Source organism: Juglans regia, chromosome 7 (genome assembly GCF_001411555.2).
Source record: "Juglans regia cultivar Chandler chromosome 7, Walnut 2.0, whole genome shotgun sequence".
Lineage (NCBI taxonomy): Eukaryota > Viridiplantae > Streptophyta > Magnoliopsida > Fagales > Juglandaceae > Juglans > Juglans regia.
The window spans coordinates 1,263,476-1,288,929 of record NC_049907.1 but is presented as its reverse complement, the minus strand read 5'-3'; the positions used below and the strand labels follow the sequence as shown (position 1 = coordinate 1,288,929).

The window sequence follows — 25,454 nt, the reverse complement described above, 5'->3', positions numbered from 1 at the left end:
GGAGTGTGGAGTGTAGTGGAGGTTATGTAGCAAAACTCAATAAGTTATATATAGATGACTTACATATATATATATATATATATATATATATATATATATATATATACAAACTAGGAAACGGCCTCGGGTGCGTTAATTCCAGAGTGCACTTACCATAACGATTTAAATAATAAAAAAAAAAATTCAATAACTTATTTGTCTAGAAAAAAAAATACAAGGATAAAGAAAGATAAAAAAATCAAGGTTAAAAAAAAAAATTCAACAAAGTATGAGCATTGGTCTGCATCTATATTGGATTATCTATTTACTCTCTATATAATAATAAAATATTATTAATTTTATATTTATAAAAATTGAAACAAAAAGAACGAAAAATGAGTACACTGTCATAACAAAAAGGACATGAAAAAGAGACGTCAATTCATGTGCGCAGCAGGGCTTTTAAAGACCTTTTGGTAAAACATAATTATTCATTAAATTCTACAAGAGAGCTATACGTCAAATGGTTAGGAGTCTTAAGAATCTTAGTAAAACAAGATGATATGAACCCGTGGGAATGAAGTCAACGGATGGAGAACCTAGACCCGATGAGAACTTGTTTCAAGAATCTAGATTATATTAAAATCTAGACACGTCGAAGAACCCGTTTCAAGAACCCAAATTACAAACGAGGAACGCCACAAAGGTTGTGATTTACCCTTAATAAGTTCAAGAGTTCAATCAAGAACAAGAGGAGAAAACTCAACTCACAAATAAAATTCAATATTGTCCCCCCTCAAATGAGGCTACAAAGAGTTTTTAAACTCAAATCTAATCAAAACCCTAGCCAAAATAAAGCCCCTTTTACCCAAAATTACCCTTGATGAACAGTACCGGCTACAGTACGCGCGCTACAGTAACCCCTAAAATAAATTGATGAAACCCTAGTTCCTAAAAAATAAGTTTCCAAATAAGCCCTTGGCCAAAATACGAGGCCTTCCCAAAAACATAGTTCATAAGAAATAAGACATGTGAGCTAAGCATCTTCAAGCCCACTTATTCTAAACTAATAAAATAAATCATTTAAGAGTAGGCACACCTTGGTTCCTATCACAAGATCCTTCATTTAATTCTATAAAAAAACTACATGTCAAATGGTCAATGGTTTTAAGGGCCTTTTGGTAAAACAAGACTTAACGGAAAAACAACAAAAGTTAATAGAAAAACAACAAAAGTTACTATTCACAATTAGATAGACATTTATTATAATAGAGTATATATTATATATATATATATATATGTATGTATGTAAAATAGGGGCACCCATAGTGGGCACCCATTCTCCTTCTCCTAGGGGTCATGAACTGGGAGTTACGCTTAGAGGGGCTATTACCTCCCCCCTTTAGATGACACATTGGCATCACAAAGTAGTTCTCTCTTTCAAATGGTTCTCCCTAGTCCCGGCATCTAGACTGTAGAATATATGGGTGTTGGTCTGGTATATTGTCACGTAACACACTCCACCATCGCCATGAAGATTTCGGATGAACAACAACGATAATGGAGAATTTGTGGAACTACACTAGATCCAAGATATTTCCTATGAGGTAATATCGCTTTCGTTGTATACTTTGATCTAATATTTCTAATAATATATATACACTTCGAGTTAATTGGCATAAAAATTAAAAGATCGTCTCCGAGGGTACCCTCATTTTATTACGTGTAAAGAAATGCCTTTCAATAAACATGTCAAATGAGATAGATAGAGATATAAAGCAAACTTTAAAATATTGATTGTTTCTCCACATCAATATATTTTGTGTCCCAATGAAAACATAGGTGGTCGAAAATCTAAGACGGAACCAAAAATACGCTTTAGAGGGGATATCAGGAATTAAACTTACTCAAGTGATCAAGGGTCTCGCAGGCTAGTTTTTTTTTTTTTTTTTTCCGAACAAAATTTCAAACGGAGTTTATCCAGTTTTATTACAATTCAATTAGACTAACTTTTAACATCGAAGAGGCCAACAAAAAGATGTTGACATTATAAAATAGTGGTATCAATTTAAGTACAAAGCCACAAACTAAAGCGTATTACAAATTTCATGGCCAAAAAGATGTTCAAGTCATGCGAGGAACACCACTGCATTTGACAACTGATAATAAAAGTTTTTTTGATTAAATTCCCGAATTTCTTAAAAAGACTATTAAATATTGCTATGAATTAAGGTGCTAATGCAAACCTGACAGTATTTACCCAAACCAGTGAACTTAGACTTCACAAACCTCTATATCAAAACTATCATCCCCTCCAATGGGTGCATCATCATCTTCATGAACAGGAAAGTTCAACACAATTGGAAACTGCAATTCCAATGATGTTATGGTAGTCGTTGTGCTGTCCTCAAATGGCTCTCTGGGCATCCCAGTTTCTTGAAGCCGCAGTGCATAATTTAGGTAATATGACACTTCATGCATAGTCGGCCTCTCAATACTAAATACCTTCAAACACTTTTCTGCAGTATCACCAAATATTCTCAATGAACTTGGCTTAATGTTACCAACAAGCACCGGATCAATAATATTCTCGAGTTGGCCTTTCTTTTGCCACAACATCCCCCATTCTGCTAAGTTCATCTCATCCAACCGAGATGACTGTATGATAGCCGGTCTAGCACAGAGAACTTCAAGAAGTACAACTCCAAAGGAGTATACGTCAGATTTCTCTGTCAACTGTAGGGTTGTAAGGTATTCTGGATCAAGATAACCAAAGCTACCCTTTACACCCATGGTGAAGTTTTCCGGATCAGGAAGGCCAGATTTTGGAAGGCCGAAGTCGGCAACTTTAGCCACATAACGTTCATCGAGAAGAATGTTTGTTGACTTAACGTCACGGTGAATGATTCCTCCAGCTGGACCGGTGTGTAGATAGTGCAGGCCCTTTGCTGCACCAATGCATATTTCTACTCTTTGCTCCCAAGACAATTCAGACCGTGAAGTTGATTTCTCAGATTTGTCATCTGAATGATAGAGGTGATCTCTCAGAGTCCCATTTTCCATGAACTCGTAAACCAGTATGTCGAACCATGTAAATACTATATCATGTGTGATTGCTTGTTTTCCCGTGTTTAAATTTACTTTATTGTCATCGTTTTTCACAACAATTGGCTGGAGAAAAAACGATGGCACGGACTATGGGTATTGGAGGATGTAGATAGAGGATTACCTCTATGGGAAGAAACTCCATCTTCCATTATTGGGGAAGAAGCCGGACAGCATTTCAGTTGCTGATTGGACCCTGTTGGATCGATAGGTTCTGGCTGTCATTCATCTAACCCTGTCGAGATCCGTTGCACACAACGTCATCAAGGAGAAGACGACTGCGGATCTCATAGCGGATTTGTACGGTATGTATGAAAAGCCGTTAGCAAATAATAAGGTACATCTGATGAACAAGTTATTTAATTTGAAGATGGCAAATGGTACGTCTGTTGCACAACATCTGAATGATTTTAATACTATCACAAATCAATTGTCGTCTGTTGAAATTGAACTTGATGATGAGATACGTGCACTGATATTATTGGCATCATTGCCAAATAGTAGGGAAGACATGAGGATGGTTGTTAGCAATTCTGCTGGTAAGTCAAAGTTGAAATATGATGACATCCGTGACTTGATTTTGGCTGAAGAGGTGCGCAGGAGAGATTCAGGCTGGACCTCGGGTTCAAGTTCAGCACTGAATGTTGACTCTCGGGGGAGAGCACAAGACAAGAACTCAAATAGAGACAGATCAAAATCAAAGAATAGGGGAAGATCAAGTCAAGACCTGGTCAGTAGGCAACTTGCTGGAATTGTGGCAAAGCTGGCCACATAAAGAAGAATTGCAGAAATCCCAAGAAAATAGAGAATGATAGTGCTAATGTGGTAACTGAAGAATTACAGGATGTACTATTGCTTGCAGTTCATAGTCCAGTTGATGACTGAATACTTGATTGAGGGGCATCCATCCATACATCTTCCCATTGGGAGATAATGCAAAACTATGTTGCAGGTAGTTTTGGAAATGTGTATTTGACTGATGGAGAGGCTTTGAATGTAATAGAGATGGGAGACATAGACATTGTACTCCCTAACAAGAACAAATGGACCTTGCAAAAAGTCAGACACATTCCTGAGTTGAAGAAGAATCTCATTTCTGTTGGACAGCTTGATGATTGTGGTCATTCAGTGGTGTTGTCAGATAGCACCTGGAAGGTCACCAAAGGGGCATTGGTACTGGCTCGGGGTAAGAAAACTGGTACACTTTATATGACTACTGGTTTGAATAACACTATTGCCACTCCCGTTGCAGAGAGCACAACAGATTTGTGGCATTGCAGGCTTGGCCATATGAGTCCGAAGGGCATGAAAAAATTTCTGTCTAGAGACAAGTTACCAGAACTGAAGTCAGTTGATCCCAGTATGTGTGAGAGTTGAATTATGGGGAAATATTGTGATAGGTTAGATGAAGATATATATAAAATATTGTTAATTTATAAAATATTAACAAGTATTAATAACATATTTAAAATTTTATATTATTAATTGTACAATTATTATATAAATAATATATATAATATTTTTTTTTATTTTTATTTTTTATTCGATCGGTCCGGTCTGAGAAATATCCACCCCAAGACAGAACTTCCATCAGGGAAGAAGAAATTACATAACAAGTGGGTGTACCAGGTGAAAACTGAGCATGATGGTAGTAAGAGGTACATGGCCAAGCTTGTTGTAAAGGGCTTTTAGCAGAAACAGGGTATTGATTATTCTGAGATCTTTTCACCTGTGGTAATGATCACAACCATCATGCTAGTTTTGGCTATGGTTGCCACTGAAGATCTTTTTCTTGAGTAGTTAGATGTGAAGACAGCTTTTCTTCATGGAGATCTTGAAGAAAACATCTACATGCACCAACCTGAGGGGTTTGTGGTACAGGGAAAGGAAGGCCTGGTTTGCAGACTGAAGAAGAGCTTATATGGTCTGAAACAAGCTCCCAGACAGTGGTACAAGAAATTTGACCACTTTATGTGCAGTGCAGGGTACATCAGATGTCAGGCAGATCACTGCTACTATGTCAGGCAGTTTGACAATTCTTACATTATTTTGTTGTTGTATGTTGACGACATGCATATTGTAGGGGCTAGTATTGATGAGATCAATAATCTAAAGAAGCAGATGTCAGCGCACTTCGCAATGAAGGATTTGGGAGCTGCAAAGCAAATGCTTGGCATGAGAATTGTCAGAAACAGAGTTAAAGGCATGTTGAGACTCTCACAGGCTGAGTATGTGAAAAAGGTACTCAGCAGGTTCAATACGGACAAGGCCAAGCCAGCTGGCACACCCTTGGACAGTCATTTCAGACTCAGCAAGGATCAGGCACCAAAGTCAGAAGAGGAACAAGACTATATGAGTAAGGTTCCTTATGCCTCAGCTATTGGTTCACTTATGTATGCTATGGTCTGCACTAGACCAGATATTACCCATGCAGTGGGAGTTGTGAGTAGATACATGAGTAACCTTGGAAAACAACATTGGGAAGCAGTGAAGTGGATTTTGAGGTACCTAAAAGGCTCCTCAGAAACATGCTTATGTTACTCAGGAGAGGGCTTAGAGGTGCAGGGCTATATTGATGTTGATTTAGCTGGAGACACTGATAGTAGAGAAAGTACCACAGGGTTTGTTTACACTTTGGGTGGTACTGCAGTTTCATGGGATTCGCAAAGGAGATGGTTTGGATACAGGGCTTCTTAGAGGAATTAGATAAAAAGAATCAGAAGGGCACCCTCTACAGTGAAAATCAGAGTACCATATTCCTTACCAAGAACCCAGCGTTTCATTCCAGAACCAAGCACATTCAGATCATGTATCACTTTATACGGTCATTGTTAGATGATGGACAGTTGTTACTTGAGAAAATTTGTGGAAGTAAGAACCCTGCTGATATGTTGACAAAGGGTGTTACACTTGAGAAACTGAAGTTGTGTGCAACTTCAGTTGGTCTTCTAGCATGAAGACAAGAGCAGTGAGTTGCAGAGGTGGAGGATATCATGTTTGAGGCAGAGGACGATACTATGGGTGTACCAGTCTCCAAGTGGGAGAATTGTTGAGTATATTGAGTTTGGTTGCATCGCTCGAGCGAATACAAGTCAGAGAGCTTCGCTCAAAGATATCTAGACAGACCGCTCGAGCAAAAGCAAGTCAGAGAGTTTCGCTCGACACCGCTCGACACACAGCTCGAGCGGAGGGAAGTCAGAGAGCTTCGCTTGAAGAGCCACTAGACACACAGCTCGAGCAATTGCGGGAAACAGGTTCACTCGATGCGGGTTCGACACGCCGCTCGAGCGAACATCGCTAATTCTGCTTTGTTTAGGGTTTTCGCCGCATGACATATAAATAAGATTTTATTTTGACTTGTGACTGTATCAGTGTGAATAGTAGCTGTCCTTTACAATTGTATTGTGATTCCTCAAGAGATAAAAATCATCTGCAGCTCCCGTGGACGTAGGCAATTTGCCAAACCACGTAAATACTGTGTCATGTGTGATTGGTTGTTTTCCCGTGTTTAAATTTTCTTTATTGTCATCGTTTTTCACAACAGAGTGTTCATCTAATAAAGAGTTTGCCATTAGCTACGCTATAAATAATTTACCTCCAAATTAAAAAAAAAAAAAAAAAGAAGTAAATCACCAATTTCATACCACAATTCTAAAGTTTTTTTTTATTCAAAATGAAAAATAATTTATATTTTAAAATGTATAAGTTTCGCATAAACATTTTTTTCTTTAAGTTTGAGATGTAAATGAAAAAAAAAACATTATTTTTTATGATAGGCTCTATTTAGATTTTTAAAAATGTTCACAATGATTGCATATCTCAAAACTGTATTTAACATCACTCATTTAAAATTTATCTTTTACAAAGTTGTGTTTTTGTAAACTAATTAAGAGCTAATTCAAAGTTGAGACCATATATAGTTCTTATATACATCATATAAAATAGCTAAAATTAATTAAATCCTTCGCTTCAGGGGCTCGAAGATCAGTAGTCTAGAAACCTTCATTTTTTTTTTCTCGAGGAAATAACTATTCATTAATAATTAGAGTTTTAGTACATACATAGTCTTATACTAATTAGAGTCTTATACTAATCATACAGATGACATTGATGGGTCATTTCCACTGTGAAAATCTAATAAGTTGCATGTTGGAATTTTTATTAAGGATATGCTTCTATTTACATTGTTGGATACATGCTGTCCATTGCGCAATTTCATGCGCGCATCGATTTTGAGATTGATATATTTTTACAGGTTCTCAGGATTCAAATTGTTCAACATTAGTCTTGTGTCTCTTATAATAATGCTTTCTACAATCCAGTCCTGATTCCTGAATTCCTTTTTATTCCTTTAGAGCTGTTATAGTTCTCTGAGAGTTAGGGCCTTCAACTATGATATTCTTCAGTTGCTTGCGTTGTGCTTCTTTCACTCCTATGAATGTTGTCTAGAATATTTTGTTTTATTCCCATTTCTTTTATTTCTTGTTTCGAAAGCAAAATAGCAAAAGCTATTAATAATTTTTTTTTTATAACTCAAAAGCTATTAATAATGGTGTTACAACACGAGGTTATATTATAAGGTGATTATTTAATCTTTCATTATTAATTGAATATGCCATTTTATCTCCAAGTGACTTTAGGCAGAAGCTTTTAATACATGATCCCCATCTAGCCATTCCAAATAGCTATCAATTTTCTTCGCATGAAATTGACAAATAGGGAGGACTTAAAATTGTCTTTTAGCTGAGTCAAGATGTGACCTGTCTAATTTCCTCATCAATAATTCAGTTCACAGGAGGGCCACAGCAATGCTAAAGTATTTATTGGATGTGTCATTTCGAAGTAAGTAATAATATGAAGTGCATTTTCCAAGCTAAAAACAAAAGACAGGGAAACCAATGCATGCTTAGAAAATAATAATAACAATAATAATAATAATAAGTAAGGATTTTGAGGCTTGTTTCGAACACCATTTTAAAGTGACGAGTGTTCATACCATAAAGAGTTTGCTATTAGCTAGGGACGCTACAAATAATTTACCTCCAAAATCTAATAAATTAAATCACCAATTTCATACCACAATTTTAAAGTTCTATTTATACAACTTTAGGATGTGCAAGATTCATACTCATTTTTAAAAAATTGATGTTTGAGATTCACAATAAAAATTTTGTTCTTTTATAATAGACACCATTTTTTCCTACCTTAAATCTATATCTAACATTACTCGTTTAAAATTTTTCTTTTACAAAATTGCATTTTTGTTAACTAATTAAGAGTTTCACTCCTTATTTTTCATACTTAATTCATATGTGAACTTTTTTCTTTTAGGGAAGATAACATCTTGTAGCTTTTAGATTAGTCTTAGGTCTAGTTTGAATAATGAGTTGAAATGTGATGAAGTGAGATTATTTATAAATAATAGTGAAATGATTTGAGTTAAAATGTTTTATAGAATTTTGGAAAATCATAGAAAAAAGTTAAACAAAATATTATAAAGTTAAAACATTACCAGAATATAATTTCTTAATATTATTTTTATTTTGAAATTTGAAAAAGTTGAATTTTTTGTGTTTTGTTTGGAAGTTTTGGAAAGTTGTAATAATTAAGTAAGTTACATATCTATTTTATAGGTGACGATTAATAATTGTTCGGCATGGTTGAGGAAAATTTCTGAAAGGCTAAGAAGTCCAGGTAAGCGAGGTTCCTATACTAGACTTTGTATAAAAGAAAATGTTTGAGGTTGAGTTTGAAAATCTGCATGTTTGTTTTTAAAATAAAACTGAAAACAACCTAAAATATGTGTTCTGCATACACATGAAATCTGTTTAAAAATGATGTATTTTCTATGATGAATGATGTAGACATGATCAATATTTTGACATATTATTTTCTGAAATATGCAAAAAGAGCGAATATGAAATTAATGAAAATTTCTGCATGTGATGCGAGAATGTTCTGAATCGGTTTTTGAATATGTGAAATTATCTGAATCTGTTTAGTACTCTATTTTGATATGACGTAGCATCTGAAAACCTTGACATGAATTTCTTATTCTTTATCTGAATATGATATGTTTCCAATGTTCCCTCTGTTTAGTCTCCGTTAAGGCTTCGCCATGGGTATAATAGTGGCATACGGTTCCGCCACGGGTCTAATGTTGGTTTATACCCCTACCACGAGGGTTAAACATAGTATCTGTCTCGATATATGTGTGTGTGTGTGTGTGTGTGTGTGTGTGTGTGTAAGATAGGGGCACCCATAGTGGGCACCCCTTTTCCTTCTCTTAGTGGTCATGAACCGGGAGTTACGCTTAGAGGGGCTATTACTTGCTCCCATTAGATGACACATTGGCATCACAAAGAAGTTCTCTCTTTCAAATGGTTCTTCCTAGTCCCAGCATCTAGACTATAGAATATATGGGTGTTACTTTGGTATATTGTCACGTAGCACACCCCACCATCGCCAGGAAGATTTCGGATGAACAACAACGAGAACGACAACGGAGAATTTGTGGAACAACTATATTAGATCCAAGATTTTTTCTATGAGATAATATCACTTTCGTTGTATACTTTGATCTAATATTTCTAACAATATATATACACTTCGAGTTAATTGGCATAAAAATTAAAAGATCTAATCATTTTAGCATCATAAGGGGATGTCTCATGTTTAGAGAGGTCAGATCTGTCTGATAATTAATTAGAGGCTAATTTCCACTTATCAAAATTAAAAAAAATTGAGACTAATTTTTCTGTAAATTTGATTGTCAAATGGCAGCCAGAAGTCCTAGTATCCATCATATATATAATTATATAATCATCATAGTGTAGTGGTAATTTCTCCTCCTTTAGAAAACGGCAACCTTCAAGGTCGTGCCCAAACAATACGGAAAACATTTGTTAGTTATTTATTCTTAGAATAAATAAATAAATATATCTAAAGTGATTGAAAATTAACTTGTATCATGCTAGGTTTGATTTTAACGACATGCTCTCTAATTTCCCCGTCAATAATTGATTTCAAATGGTGGGCCACACCATTATTGCTGAAATATTGGACGGGTTGCAGCTTTATGCAAAAGTAATATGCAAAAAGAAGAAGAAAAACAAAAACAAAAAACAAAAAAATCTCTACAGCCTGTTCTCACTTAGCTTAAAAGAGTCGTGTCAATCTTCTCCGAGGGTACCCTCATTTTATTACGTGTAAAGAAATACCCTCATTTATGTCGGTCTTTTCCTCTCATACCTTTCAATAGATAGAGATATAAAGTAAACTTTAAAATATTGAACATTATTGTTCCTCCACATCAATATATTTGGAGGGGATATCAGGAATGAAACTTACTCAAGTGATCAAGGGTCTCGCCGGCTAGTTCTGATCTATTTTTGCATCGTTTTTTATTTTTATTTTTTCCTATCAAAATTTCAACCAGAACTTATCGAGTTTTATTACAATTCAATTAGACTAACTTTTGACGTCGAAGAGGCCAACAAAAAGATGTTCACATTAAATAAAGCACAAACTAAAGCCTACTACAAATTTCATGGCCAAAAAGATGTTCAAGTCATGCGGGGAACACCACTGCATTTGACAACTATTAATAGAAGTTTTTTTTATTAAATTCCTGAATTTTTTAAAAAGATTATTAAATATTTCTATGAATTCAGGTGCTAATGCAAACCTGACACTATTTATCCAAACCTGAAAACTTAGACTTCACTAACCTCTATATCAGAACTACCATCCTCTCCAATGGGTGCATCATCATCTTCATGAACAGGAAAGTTCAACACAACTGGAAACTGCAATTCCAATGAAGTTATGGTAGTCATTGTGCTGTCGTCAAATGGCTCTCTGGGCATCCCAGTTTCTTGAAGCTGCAGTGCATAATTTAGGTAATATAACACATCCTGCATAGTCGGCCTCTCAATACTAAATGCCTTCAAACACTTTTCTGCAGTAGCACCAAATATTCTCAATGAACTTGGCTTAATGTTACCAACAAGCACCGGATCAATAATATTCTCGAGTTGGCCTTTCTTTTGCCACAGCATCCCCCATTCTGCTAAGTTCACCTCATCCAACTGAGATGACTGTATGATAGCCGGTCTCGCACAAAGAACTTCAAGAAGTACAACTCCAAAGGAGTATACGTCAGATTTCTCTGTCAACTGTAGGGTTGTAAGGTATTCTGGATCAAGATAACCAAAGCTACCCTTTACACCCATGGTGAAGTTTTCCGGATCGGGAAGGCCGGATTTTGAAAGGCCGAAGTCGGCAACTTTAGCCACATAATGTTCATTGAGAAGAATGTTTGTTGACTTAACATCACGGTGAATGATTCCTCCAGCCGGACCAGTGTGTAGATAGTGTAAGCCCTTTGCCGCACCAATGCATATTTCTAGTCTTTGCTCCCAAGACAATTCAGACCGTGAAGTTGATTTCTCAGAGTTGTCATCTGAATGATAGAGGTGATCTCTTAGAGTCCCATTTTCCATGAACTCGTAAACCAGTATCATCTCACGCCGTTCATCGCAATATCCAATCAGAGAAACAAGATGGCGGTGACGAATCTGAGACAACACCATGATCTCCGTTTGGAATTCCTCCAGACCCTGCCCATGTCGTGGATCACTTCGTTTCACAGCCACTTTCCTGTCATCTCTAAGTGTTCCTTTGTAGACTTTCCCGAATCCACCCTCACCAATCAATAGCTTTTCATTGAAGTTCTTCGTTGCACGCTGTATTTCAGAAAAATGTCCCTTAAACTAAGGTTTAGACTAGGAGCAAGGGAAGCATTAGGACCTCTTTGAGTCGACCTGCTGTCCGAACTAAACCCTCCATAAAGAGGCACTCCCAAAATCTTATCATGCCCCGGTTTCCTGAATTTCAAACCCAACGCCACCAATATTACCAAAATGAAAAACGCCCCACTACATGCAGGAACAATTTTAGCAGGGGAGAGTTTCTTTTTTCCTAGTTCAATTTCTGGAGGAAGGAAACCCGACTCCTTTACTACCTCCAGAATCTCCAGCCCATTCAAAAAGGCATTATGTATCCGAGAGTCCTCCACTCGGCTGATACTAGCATTCACAAATCCCAAACCATCGGAATCAACCACAAAATCGATGTAAAATGGAACAGCGCCCATCCTCTCAGTTATACTGTAAGGATTGATCTCCTTACTGAAATTTCTATTGATAGAGAGATTGAACCACAAGTCATTAGGTGTTGCACTTACTACGTCGGAGAAATGGACCCGAAGAAAGTTGTTAGAATTCTTATTGACACGAAAACTCCAAGTTATCTTTGGTAAACTGGAGTTGCTGTTACTATCTTTAAATTGTCTGGCTGTCTGATACACAAAAGCTGGGGCAATATACTCGTTGATCCGTTCGGGTTCATAATTAGGCGTTTCACCTTTGTACTGATCATACGTTTCACTTTCTGGGCTCTGTAAGTAATCATCATCTGGATCCCAATTCCTCCATAACTCATCGAGCTTGGACGTAGAACCCCCAACGTCGATCCTATGGACTTTATGCAGAACCTTGGAGCTCAAACCACTGTAGTTACTCTTAGCTCCTTGAGAAGTAATGTGAGAGGCCTTATGAGGGATGAAGCTCTCGGGGCCAAGAAAGACTTCTATGGCATTCACGAAAGCCGAAGATGTCTCGTAGGGCATGAAGTAGATTTTAAATTCACCTTTTGGGATGGTGACCAAGAATTCCTCAATCTTTGGAGAACTTATAGTAACGTTTCGGAAGCTATAGTTCGTCAAAAGTGAAAGCCCAGAAACAGAAACATTGAACCGAGCAACAGACAGATCAGTATGTGACAAGAAAACAAAGAAATGGAGGCGTACAATGTATGTGCCATCCTGGTTGATGTCAAACCTATATAAAGAGGGGTGTTTGAAAATTTTTGCCGTTTGATAGAGAGGTGAACTGCTTGCTGATGAGTTGCTGTTTTTGACTGTTTCTCCCTTTCCGACTAAGAAACCCCGGTCGGCAACGAAGACTCGGTTATCGTTGACGGTGGTGTTAGAGTGTGCTCCACAGTTGATGAAGTAATTATCAGGAGGAGAGTAAGCTGAAGCGAGAAGCATAAGTGAGGTGATATGGAGAGGTAAGAGAAGACAGAGTCGGAAAAGAAGCTTATGGGAGGAAAGAACTTCCATGGATTTTCTGGTAAGGATTGTTGTTTTTTCGGTGATTATGGGTATCTGAGAGTGGAATAAGGGTGGTGACAATCATGAAATTCATGGATATGCATGTGGAAATCTTAAAGAAAGACCATGACTTGGGCATTAACTATTGCACCTATTTCGTAAAGAAAGGCATTGTTAGTAGAAAGGCGGGGTCAAGAAGTGATGGAATCAGAAATTTATTGTCGAGAGGTAAAGCAAAGTTAAAATTATAATAAAATATTTTTTATTCTATTTTTGAGTTAAAATAATTTATAAAATCAAAATAATGTTATAGAGGAAGTTAAGATATTTTTTAAGAAAAAAAATCATTACAATAAAGAATAATATAATCTTATTAAATCATAAAAAGACTTATAATTTTTTTTTTTTTTTCAAACTTTGGGGTACCATTGCCCACCTCCACCTATGTAGGACCGCCACTGCAAGAAACCCACAAAAAAGAAGAAAATGGAGGTGGGAAACAGAGGAGCCCCCACAAGAGAGTTAAAAAGGAGTTTTTTTTTTTTATCTTTTTAAAAGAGTCAGAGTCACATATTTAAAATGATTAGGTTGTGTTTGGATGTTAAAGTGAGTTGAGTTGAATTGAGTTGAGATAATAAAATATTGTTAGAATATTATTTTTTAATATTATTATTATTTTGAGATTTGAAAAAGTTGAATTGTTTATTATATTTTGTATTGAGATTTGAAAAAATTGTTATGATGAATTGAGATGAGTTGAGATGAGTTTGATAACCAAACTCACCTACCCGACATTTAAGACTTAAAAAAATACCAAGAATAAACCAATGTAAAAAAAAAAAACATCACCTTATTCCCAAGATCTATACAATGAATAACCAATCTCAACCAATAAATTAAATAGGATTATGCTACAACTCACGTTGATGTGTAGTATTATTTTATATGTATTTTTTTAAATTACTTTTTATATAGATTTTTTAATATTATTAAATATTTTAAAAAATAAAAGAAATTTAGAGTATCATTAAAAAAATATTTTCTTAATAAGAAAGTAAAAAAAAAAATCATTAAAAAATACTTTCTTAATCACGAAATAAAATAAAAAATTATAAAAAAATATTTTTTATAATTTTTTTATTTTACTTTGTTATTAAGAAAATATTTTTTAATAATATTATGATTTTTTTATTTTTTTTAAATATTAAAAATTATTAAAAAAATTTATATAAAAAAACTTAAAAAAACACATCAAAATATATTGCTAATCTCCGGTAGGAGCTCCGGGGAGCCTAGCGAGAGATATAGCATTTTTCAATTAAATACATAAACGTCAAAGAATAGACACCATTCTATACGAAAAGTTCCGTCGCCAACTATACGAAATCCTTGAAGCTCCGCACCGTCTCAGCAACGCAAATGAGAAAATTTCATTTTGCGCAAACACAGCAAACCACTATTATCCAAGCGAAGAATTCCACTAATTACAGGAGGTAGCTCTGAGCTTTCATTCCTAGTCTGATTCATTCCGGAAGCTCCCGATCTTGCAAAGCCATCAGCCAACGAGGTACACTGCCTATAGATGTGCCCGACTCTGTAATTCAATCCTTCACACAGCTGCATCAACTCTTCCCAATAATCTTCTAAGTACCAAAGGCCACATCTTTTTCTCTTCATCCACTCAATCACAATCTTGGAATCCATCTCAATTTCTATATTTTGAATACCCAGAAATCTAACAATTCGCATGCCCTAAACCAAGCTCAAAAATTCAGCAACATTATTAGATTGATTCCCAGTAGCTATTGCTAAACCTGAAATTAACTTCCCTTTACAATTTCTGATAGCTCCGCCTGCACCCGATGAACCTGGGTTCCCCAACGAACAGCCATCCACATTTAGCTTGTGCCAGCCTTCCTTCGGTTTCTCCCATTTCAAAGGCAAATAAGCTATATGTTTATGCTTAACAGGTATATTAAACATCAATAAAATCTCCTCATCTCGTTTAAACAAACTGGAGGAACTCTTCAAATTTTCTCCAATCAAACCTAACCAATATTTGATCGAATTCCACACCGAAAGTAAAGACTCATGTTTTCCTTCCATTCTAACCAAGCACCGCTGAGTCCATAACTTCCACGTGATTATGCTAGGAAGAAGACCAATTACCAATTAATTGGCCTGGTTGAGTTGAAAATTTTGCACGTCTAAACCATATTTCCACTTTATCTTTCCAGTTTCGGCCATCCATATGAGGTATAGCAAGAGTAGAGCAACATTTGCTTCATATCTGTTCGGCAAAAGTCTCAAGTGACCGTGCATGACTCTGATCCTCATATCCCCATTGTCACAGCAATCACATTTAGGCGGGGAAAACAAGAATTGATACCTAATCTAGAAAACTTAAAAGAGCTTTACCTTCTATTCCTGAGTAATAATTGAACCGAACGAGTGATTATATGAACCCCCTTTAGAGGTAAAATCAATCATGTCAGTCTTCAGTTTTGCACAAAATCTTATCAGTGAAAAATGAATATAAATTACTTCAATGTTTCGAGTAGATGAGCATGACAGTTTCTATTTTTCTTAAAACTTTCTCATCTCTCAAGAGATAAACACGACAGTAATCAACGTTTATTGTCTCTCAGCTACAATTTGCGCTCTGCCCATTGAAAGTAATAAACTGAATTGAATCATAAACATAAGTTTAACTGCACCGCATCCTTTACACTAATATCAAACAAAGCAACACATCAAAATACAGTTGAAAGGCGCTGCAGAAAAAAAGGAATAAAAGTACTGTTTACTATAATTATTCTTTAAATTATTATAATCTGATACTAAATTAAATGGTGGAAAAACTATTTACTATTTTTATTTATTTATTAAATATTTAATGCCACGTCTGATGATGATTTAAGGATCATGATAAAAAGAATAATGAGAACTATACTTTTTTACCCCCAAATATGTAGTCAAACGTTAAGAGTGCCATTTCAGTTTAAAAACGCAGTAAATGTTTTAAATAATATTACAAAAATGGCATTGAATTGTTAGTTGTGAATTAAATTTTAGATAATTATATACATACATACATACATATATATATACACATATGAACTCCGATTCAAGCAAATCACCGCATAATTGACGTATATATTAAGTAATTTTCTCTGAACTGGTATCTTTGAGATCGAAATCCAATTTTTATAAAAAATTATTCTATTCTTAAATCGTAAAGCATACAATCCACATTATTATAACTCGATCTCAATCTATTTTTTGGTTAAAAATATTTCCTACACAAAAAATAGGACTAATTAAGAAAAATGGAGTGGAGATATCTTTTTTTTTTTCTTTAAAAAAAATACAATCTTCCAACAAAGGAAAACACTATGATTAAGTAAATATTTATTTATTTATTTATTTTACTTAATGATTAAATAAATATTTTTAAATGAATATGTGATTTTTTTTTTTGAAAAATATCTAATTACTTTTAAAAAATGGTGAAAAAAGAAAAAAAAAAACGAGTTGAAGTGTTCGGTAAAAATTCTACATGGACGTAGCAACGTCCTCTAACAAATCCTAATCCTGTTTTCTTTTTTTTTTTTTTTTTTTTGAATAACTAATCCTGTTAAGATAGAATGACATTAGTCCATTGGTGGCTATTGTCAATGACAACTTTAACCGTTACGATCAAGAATAATGTTACATACAGTCGTGAAATGTATAAATATCATACAGTCGTTTTGAAAAAAAGTGAGATTCATTCATAAAAAATTAATTTCTTTTCATGTGGATTTTATATTTATTTATTTTTTTTAAAACGACTGTACGACGCTTGCATATTCACGACTCCGAATATCATTTTTCTAAGATCAAAAGTTTATTTGCATCAGTCCCAATAACGAAAGTTGCAAGAGAGAGGTCGCGATTGGTACTCTAATATATAACTAAAAAGTTGATTTTCCTGTATATATGATGGTTAAACACTTTCAAATGACAGCAGAAATCCTAGATCACAATATTCTTGTAATGATCATAGTCTTTCTCCTCCTTTAAAATGTTTAAACTTTAAGGTTGTACCCAACCATTAATTATGGTATTTGGGGCCCTGGCATTGGCTTAGCGATGAAATAGAGAAGGAATCATCCACGTTCAAGTAATCAATTAATATTAGTGGCTTCAATTATGAACTACAGTATTTTTAAGTGTTTTTTTATATTTAAAGATGTACTATACATCTTTAAAAATAATATTTTATTCTAAAATATCATACCCAACTACTTTAATATTTTTCACGTTTTATTTTAAAATGTATTTGAGTACTAGTAGTGGCCTAAATAAATTTTAGCCAAAATTTGATTAGAAAATTCATTTTTACAAATTTAGCTAATTATTTTTCAACAACATTAAATAATAGAATCAACAGATATATTATTATTCTATTAAAATATTGATTTTAAACTTTTCATTTATTTTAAATCTAATTATAATTAGAGGTGTAAATTCAAATCAGAAAACCGGAAAACCGAACCGAACCTGACCGGTTTTACCGGTTTTGAACTGGTTCGGTCCGGAACCGGTTTTTAAAACGTAAAAACAGGCCGGTTCCGGTCCCGGAATTTTTTGGACCGGACCAAACCGGACCGGACCGGTTGATTAAAAAAAATAAAAAATAATATTTTTATATATAAGTTTTATACAAAATATTTTATAGATATTAAATATTAATATATATAAGTTTTATATATAATGTATAATTATAAATTTTTATGTGAAATTTTATATATAACATATATATTCATATATGAAATAATTTCTTATTATAATTTATAAATTATTACATAAAATGTTAATACTAAATCACTAAAAGTTTATAACTAATATTAATATATAATTTATAACTATACTAATAATCTAATATTAATATTAATATATAGTCTAATATATTAATAAAAGTATAAAACAGTTTTTTTTAAATCAATTTTTTTTTAAACAAATTTTTAATGACAAATTGTGAAATTTACATTTTAAAAAAATCAGAAAACCGGACCAGATCGGACCGGAAACCGGTAAAACTGGAAGTACCGGTTTAGGAGGGTAACCGGTGCGCAATTGGTTTTGAAAAATATAAAACCGGTACATACCAGTTCGGTCCTAGATTTTATCCAAAACCGGACCGGACCGGACCGGTTACACCCCTAATTGTAATTTAAATATTTATTCGTTATTAAAAAATTACACATTAATTTTCTAACGTTCATAATCAAGAACTATTTTTGTCTTAAAATAAAAATGAAAAAAAAAATCAGTACACAAAATTCACCCAATTGCATAATCAATAGCTACATTAATATATATTCAAACGCTACATCACCAAGTTTTCTAGGACCTCTCATCTTTTTCCAATCGTAAAAAAATTTAAAATAATATTATTAAAAATTAATATTATATTATTATTTTGATTAATTCAATATAAAATACGTTATGGTTTAAATGATTTTAGATTTATGGAAAGTATGTACTTTTACTTAAATTTTGAAGATGATTTTGATGAAATTAATGTTAATGCTCTAAGTTAGAAGTTGTGGTAATTAGAACAAAAAATCCAAGTGATTGACAGACTTATAATAAGGTTTAATTTTAGCGGTTGTTGAATTTACGACGGTCCAAATGAACCAGCTTAATAAGGGGGGTGAGGCATGCAAGATTTGACCAACTTTCTCTCCGCCAATAATTGATGATTTCGAATGGAGGGCCACCCAAAAGCTAAATTATTGGACGGATAATTTAGTGAAAAGGTAAGCATCCCATTCCAAAAGCAAAAAGTAATATGAAGAGATATGCCCCATTGCATAGAAGAGAGACCCAAGTCTCAATCTTTTTCATATTACTTTTCCATAAAATATATTTTTAAAAGAAAAATTATATTCATCATTTTTACATCACATACTAAATATAATTTTTTATTTTTTTAAATATATATGTGACCTATGGATGATGAGTAAAAGAATTTAATTAATTTAGAAATAATAAAACTAAAAAAATTTAAAAATATAAATAAATATGATATATGGTGTGTAAGATGATGAATAGTAAAGCTCTTTTTAGAAGGCTTCAGAAACTTTCAATAACATCTTACATCCACAACTTCTCAAACTATAATTAAGTAAGTAATTGTATAATAGTCTGATGTATCACATAAAACCACAACAATTTATGAATTTATATTTATGAAATCACTTTATAATATTTATCTACCAAATATAAAAATGTTTGCAAAAATGCTACATCCACCGAATGTTTGGTCTCGACAAATTTTTTTTGTTTTTTATTTAATGATTAAAGAATTATTTTTTAATGTTATTGTAATTTAAAAAAAAATGTTTAAAAATATAAAAAAATAATCAAAAAATTAAAAACATATATATTTTTTGTTATTATTTTGTAATGTTATTGTATGCACTTCCACGGAGGTTTGGTAGTAGTTATTACTTCCTGATCACTCTAAATGGGACTCACGTGTAGCTGAGGATTGGAATCTTTAAAGTTCATGACCACCCAAAAGCAACGTATAAAGGAATTACATGAATCTTGAATCACGTATACGCAAATCAAAATGGAAAAAAGATCAATGCTAAAGACACGGGATAAAGTTGGAATCTTCAAATTAAAGTTGATGGCAGTCAGAAATCAGTGTCTCAAGAGTAGGGTATTTTTATTTCAGGGCGTAGCATTTTTTAAAATATAACACTTGCTCAGGAGATGGTTCATTCATTACATCATTATGCTAATAGTGGTAATGTTATGTTGAAAATTGACTTGACGAAGGCTTATGATATGGTGGATTGAGATTTTTTGTAGGCTGTGCTTGAAGGGTTGGGTTTTCTAAGGATTTTTGTAGCCTAGTGGCAGAATGTATAAGTTTGTCGTGGTTTTCTATTATGATGAATAGTTCTTATAAAGGATTTTTTAAATCTAGCAGAGGATTACGCCAAGGTAACCCTTTGTCGCCGTATTTATTTATCAATATGGAGGAGATAATGTCGAGGTTGATAAAGCGGAGTTTTACGGACGGTAGGATATGTACTTTCCATCATCTGTGGCGGGCGCCACTTGTTTCGCATCTGCTGTATGCAGATGATCTTCTCATTTTCTGCAATGGGGCTAAAAGATCTATGAGAGAACTGTTGAAGAAGTTGTCACTTTATGAGCAGTGGTTAGGGTAGGCAGTGAATAAGGATAAGTCCGCACTATTTTTGTCCAAGAAAATATCTTCTAATAGATGGTTGGGATTGCTCCAATTGTCTAGTTTTAGAGAAGGCTCGTTTCCATCAACGTACTTGGGGGTGCCACTTGTATCTGGGAAACTCACGGCTCGAATTCTTGAGGCTTTGGTGCCAAAAATTAGGAAGAAGGTGGCGGGTTGGCGTTTAAAGTTGTTATCTCAAGGAGGGCGACTCATTCTCCTTCAACATGTGCTATCAAGTTTGGTGATTCATCAACTTGTTGTTTTGAAGGTGCCTGGTGTGATTTTCTCTAAAATCGATTATACTCTCCCTTCATTTTTCTGGGGAGAATCTAATGGAACATTGAGAAGAAAATGGCTTGCGTGGTCCAACATCTGCACTCTTATCTCGGAGGGTGGGATAGGACTGAGAAATTTTTCTGAGGTTTAGCAAACATTGCACATGAAGTTTGCTTGGCATTTTCTTACTACTGATAATTTATGGACACAATTTTTCAAATCTAAATATGGCATGAAAGGTCACATGGTGCTGAGTGAAAGGAAGAGTACAGAGTCTAGGTTCTGGAAATCGGTGGTGGATGTACTACCAGATGTGGTGGAAAACATGCAGGTGCGGGTTCGTGAAGGAACGACTTCGTTTTGGTTTGATAAGTGGATGGGGAGTGGTCCACTGAGTTCCACTATGGTTAATATTGAGAATCTCAATCTCCAAATAAAAGACTGATGGTTGAATGGTAAATGGGATGAAGATTTGCTTGAAGATCTGGTAGGAAGAGTCAAAGCTCGAGAGATTATTCATGAGGTGGATGGGAGGCGTGAAGGTGCGAATGTTATTATATGGAAGCCGAATGTTAATGGTTTATTTTCATCGGCTAGTGCTTGGGACGTAATTAGAGTGAGAAGGGAGAAACTTCCATGGTTAGACTAGATTTGGTAGAAACATTTACCTAGGAAAGTAGCTATTTGTATGTGGAAAGCCAAGTTTAATTGTTTGTCTGTAGACAATCGTATTTGTTCGATTGGCATTCCTCTAGTGCCTCGGTGTGATTATTGTGAGTCTAAAAACAGAGAAATGTTAGACCATATTTTCTGCTGGCGAGTTTGCGTAGGCGATCTGGAAGAAAGCTGCTGTGGCATTGGGGGTTCGGTGCATGGAATGTTGCTCATGGTGGGCTCGGGTAACAATGTAGTTCAGCTGTGCGAAGCGATCATCACAGAGGGGAATTTTAATTAGGATAGTTCCGAGTCTTATTATGTGGAGGTTATGGGCACGACGGTGTAAAGCCCGTATGGAGGGTGTTCAAGTTTCGATTGATTCGGTATGGATGGAGATTAAGTTCTGGGTACGTCATGTATCGAAAAATATTTCAAAGGTAACAAGTTTTTCTTCAACAGATCGAAAAGTGCTCAATGATTTGGAGGTGCCCATAGTTCCTACAAAACAGAGAGTTCAGAGGTGTCTTAAGTGGGGGAGGCCAGCTGTAGGTTGGGTTAAATTGAATATTGATGGGAGTTGTCGTGGGAATCCGAGAAGTTGTGGCGGGGGTGGGGTCATACGAGATTCTACTAGTAGTTTGATAGCTGCTTTCTCATAATCCTATGGTTTTGGAACCAATAATGAATCATAACTAAGAGCCTTGTCTACCGGTGTGGGACTGTGTAAAGCATTGGATTTCCGTAATGTTGAAATAGAAAGTGACTCTGCAGTAGGGCTGAGCACCGACTGATTCGGAGTCGGAGGGCCCAGACTCCGACTCCGACTCCGACTCCGCGATGTACATTATCCGATCCGACTCCGACTCCGACTTGTCGGAGCGGAGTCGGAGCGGAGTCGGATTACCAAGAGGAGTTGCGGCCTGCGTGAGAGGAGGGGCTCTGCGAGAACGCCGCGCGAGGGAGAAGCTACGTGAGAGGAGGGTTGCGCCTCGCCGCCTGCGCGTCGCGCGAGAGAGGGGTTTCGCGAGAGAGGGGCTCTGCTGCTGCGAGAGGGTTGCGCAAGGGACGGGCTTCGCGAGAGGGAGGAGTTGTGCGAGAGAACTGCGCCGGTTGCGGCGCTGCGCGAGAGAGAGGACGACTGGCGAAAGAGGGCTACGGCGCTGCGCGAGAGAGAGGGCGCGAGGGATGGGCTTCGCGAGAGGGAGGAGTTGTGCGAGAGAGGGACCAGAGGGTTGTGAAAGACTAAGAGAGTTGCGCCGGCTGCGGCGCTGCACGAGAGAGAGGGCGACTGGCGACTGGCGTCAGGCGAGAGAGGGATGCGGCGCTGCGTGAGAGAGAGGGCACGGGTTTGAACTTGAAGAAGGGATAAGCTGGGCTGCACTGCAGACCTAAATGAGAAATTGAGAATGACTAAATTAAATTCAATACCCCACTCTCAGGTATCCAACGGCGCCGTTTTTGCTATAACGAATAGTTACTATAGTAATATACTAATATACATTATATACTAATTAATATGAATCTATTTTATATTATATATATATATATATGAAGATTCATAAAAAAATATATGATATATATTATTATATATGAATATTAAAAAAAAGACACCGACATTGTATACGAAATATTATTAATACACTAATATACTTTTATATATATATTAATATATATAAATATATGTAATACACTAATAGTATTAGTATATTAGTATTAGTATTAATATTAGTTATACTAGTAGTGATATTAGTTATACTAATAGTTATATTAGTATTAGACTATTAGTTATTATTAATACTATATATTATACTAATAGTGATATTAATACTATATAATATATATAGTTATAGTTAAAGTCATTTAGTATAACTATATTAGTATAAGTTATAGTGATTTAGTATAGTTATGATACTACAAGTTATAACTATAGTCTATATTAGTATTAGAATTAGTTGTAGTGATTAGAATAACTATATATTAGTATTTGCTATAATGATTTTAATTTAGTATAACTATATAATAGTATTAGTATATTAGTATTAGTATTAATATTAGTTATACTAGTAGTGATATTAGTTATACTAATAATTATATTAGTATTAGACTATTAGTTATTATTAATACTATATATTATACTAATAGTGATATTAATACTATATAATATATGTAGTTATAGATATAGTCATTTAGTATAACTATATTAGTATAAGTTATAGTGATTTAGTATAGTTATGATACTACAAGTTATAACTATAGTCTATATTAGTATTAGAATTAGTTGTAGTGATTAAAATAACTATATATTAGTATTTGCTATAATCATTTTAATTTAGTATAACTATATAATAGTATTAGTATATTAGTATTAGTATTAATATTAGTTATACTAGTAGTGATATTAGTTATACTAATAGTTATATTAGTATTAGACTATTAGTTATTATTAATACTATATATTATACTAATAGTGATATTAATACTATATAATATATATAGTTATAGATATAGTCATTTAGTATAACTATATTAGTATAAGTTATAGTGATTTAGTATAGTTATGATACTACAAGTTATAACTATAGTCTATATTAGTATTAGAATTAGTTGTAGTGATTAGAATAACTATATATTAGTATTTGCTATAATGATTTTAATTTAGTATAACTATATAATAGTATTAGTATATTAGTATTATATTGACTATATATATATTTTTTAATATAGTCAGTATTATACTGACTATATTACTGATTGTATTAGTATACTTAATGTCTAATACTAGTATATCACTATAGTTAATAACTTAATAGTATCATATAGTAATATAGTATTAGTATACTACAGTAATTTATATAGTCATTTATATATAGGCTTAAAGTGGTTTACTAATTTATATATAGTAATTAATACTATTAGACTATTAGTAATTTATATGAATAATACTTTAGTTATTATACATTAGTATTATATGTTATTATAAATTTATAGATTAGTGTTTATACATTAGTATTACAATATTACATGTCGATGTTATTATTCATCTTAGTGTTTATAGTATATTATATATACATTAGTTATTAGTATTATATGCTATTATATTTATACATTAGTAATTTAGTGTTACATGGTAGTAATATTGTAAATTTGTAATAGTATGATATTTACATATAGTCATATACTAAACTATTATTAGTCAATTTAGTCTATATATTATAGTATAAATATATTATTTAACTAGTATATTATTGAGTTTAACTAACTATATAAGATATAGTTGTATAAAATTTAAATAATTAATATATAGAAAAACACATATTTTATAAAATATGTATAAAATCGGAGGCGGAGGCGGAGGCGGAGTCGGAGGGAGACGTCGGAGGCGGAGGCGGAGGATCGGAGTCGGATCGGAGCGGAGTCGGAGTCGGATCATCAATGGATCCGACTCTGACTCCGACTCCGACTGTCAAGAAGAAAAAACCTCCGACTCCGACTCCGACAAGTCGGAGCCGGAGCGAAGTCGAAGCGGAGCCGGAGCGGAGCCGGATTAGGAGTCGGATTGTCGGATTTTTGCTCAGCCCTACTCTGCAGTGGTGGTCAATTGGGTGATGAGAAGGAGTTGCACGGTATGGTATTTGTGGGACTTCTGGGAGGCTTTACAGGAGTCGCTCACATGTATAAATTTTAAATTTTCGCATCAATTTAGGGAAGTAAATCAGGCAGCTGATTTTCTAGCAAGACAAGGGGAAAGTGGCATCAATATCAGATACTTAGGAAATTCTCCTCTTCCTTTCAAGCTGAAGGGAGTGATTCATTTGGATGAGATTGGACTTCCATATGTTAGGCGTTAATTTTTTAGATTGGATGTTAATAGTTTTATGGTTTTGGTAGGTTTTTGTGGTTTTCTGGTTTGTTATTTGGGAAGGGTTTGTTTTGTAAGTATTTTTGTTTTGGAATTGCAATGTATTCATCCTCTATAAGTGAGTTTTTTTTAATAAAATTGGG

The 25,454-nt window shown here is 34.3% G+C and overlaps 1 protein-coding gene and 1 pseudogene across 1 annotated transcript; both read right to left on the bottom strand.

Moving 5' to 3' along the window:
* Positions 1-2,253: 2,253 nt before the first annotated feature.
* Positions 2,254-3,229, bottom strand: LOC109009072 (probable receptor-like protein kinase At5g59700). Its single transcript, XM_018989416.2, has 2 exons — positions 3,209-3,229; positions 2,254-3,150 (listed from the first exon to the last, which is right to left on the bottom strand). Exons 1-2 carry the CDS (start codon positions 3,227-3,229, stop codon positions 2,254-2,256), a joined length of 918 nt encoding a protein of 305 aa, XP_018844961.2.
* A 7,343-nt stretch (positions 3,230-10,572) lies between these two features.
* Positions 10,573-13,465, bottom strand: LOC118349070 (annotated as a pseudogene).
* Between the last annotated feature and the right edge of the window lie 11,989 nt (positions 13,466-25,454).

Coding starts and splice junctions, on each gene's coding strand:
- LOC109009072 (XM_018989416.2), bottom strand. CDS start 3,229: ATGGAGTTTCTTCCCATAGAG. Junction 3,151..3,208: donor TGGAGTTTCTTCCCATAGAG/GTAATCCTCTAT, acceptor TTTTTTCTCCAG/CCAATTGTTGTGAAAAACGA.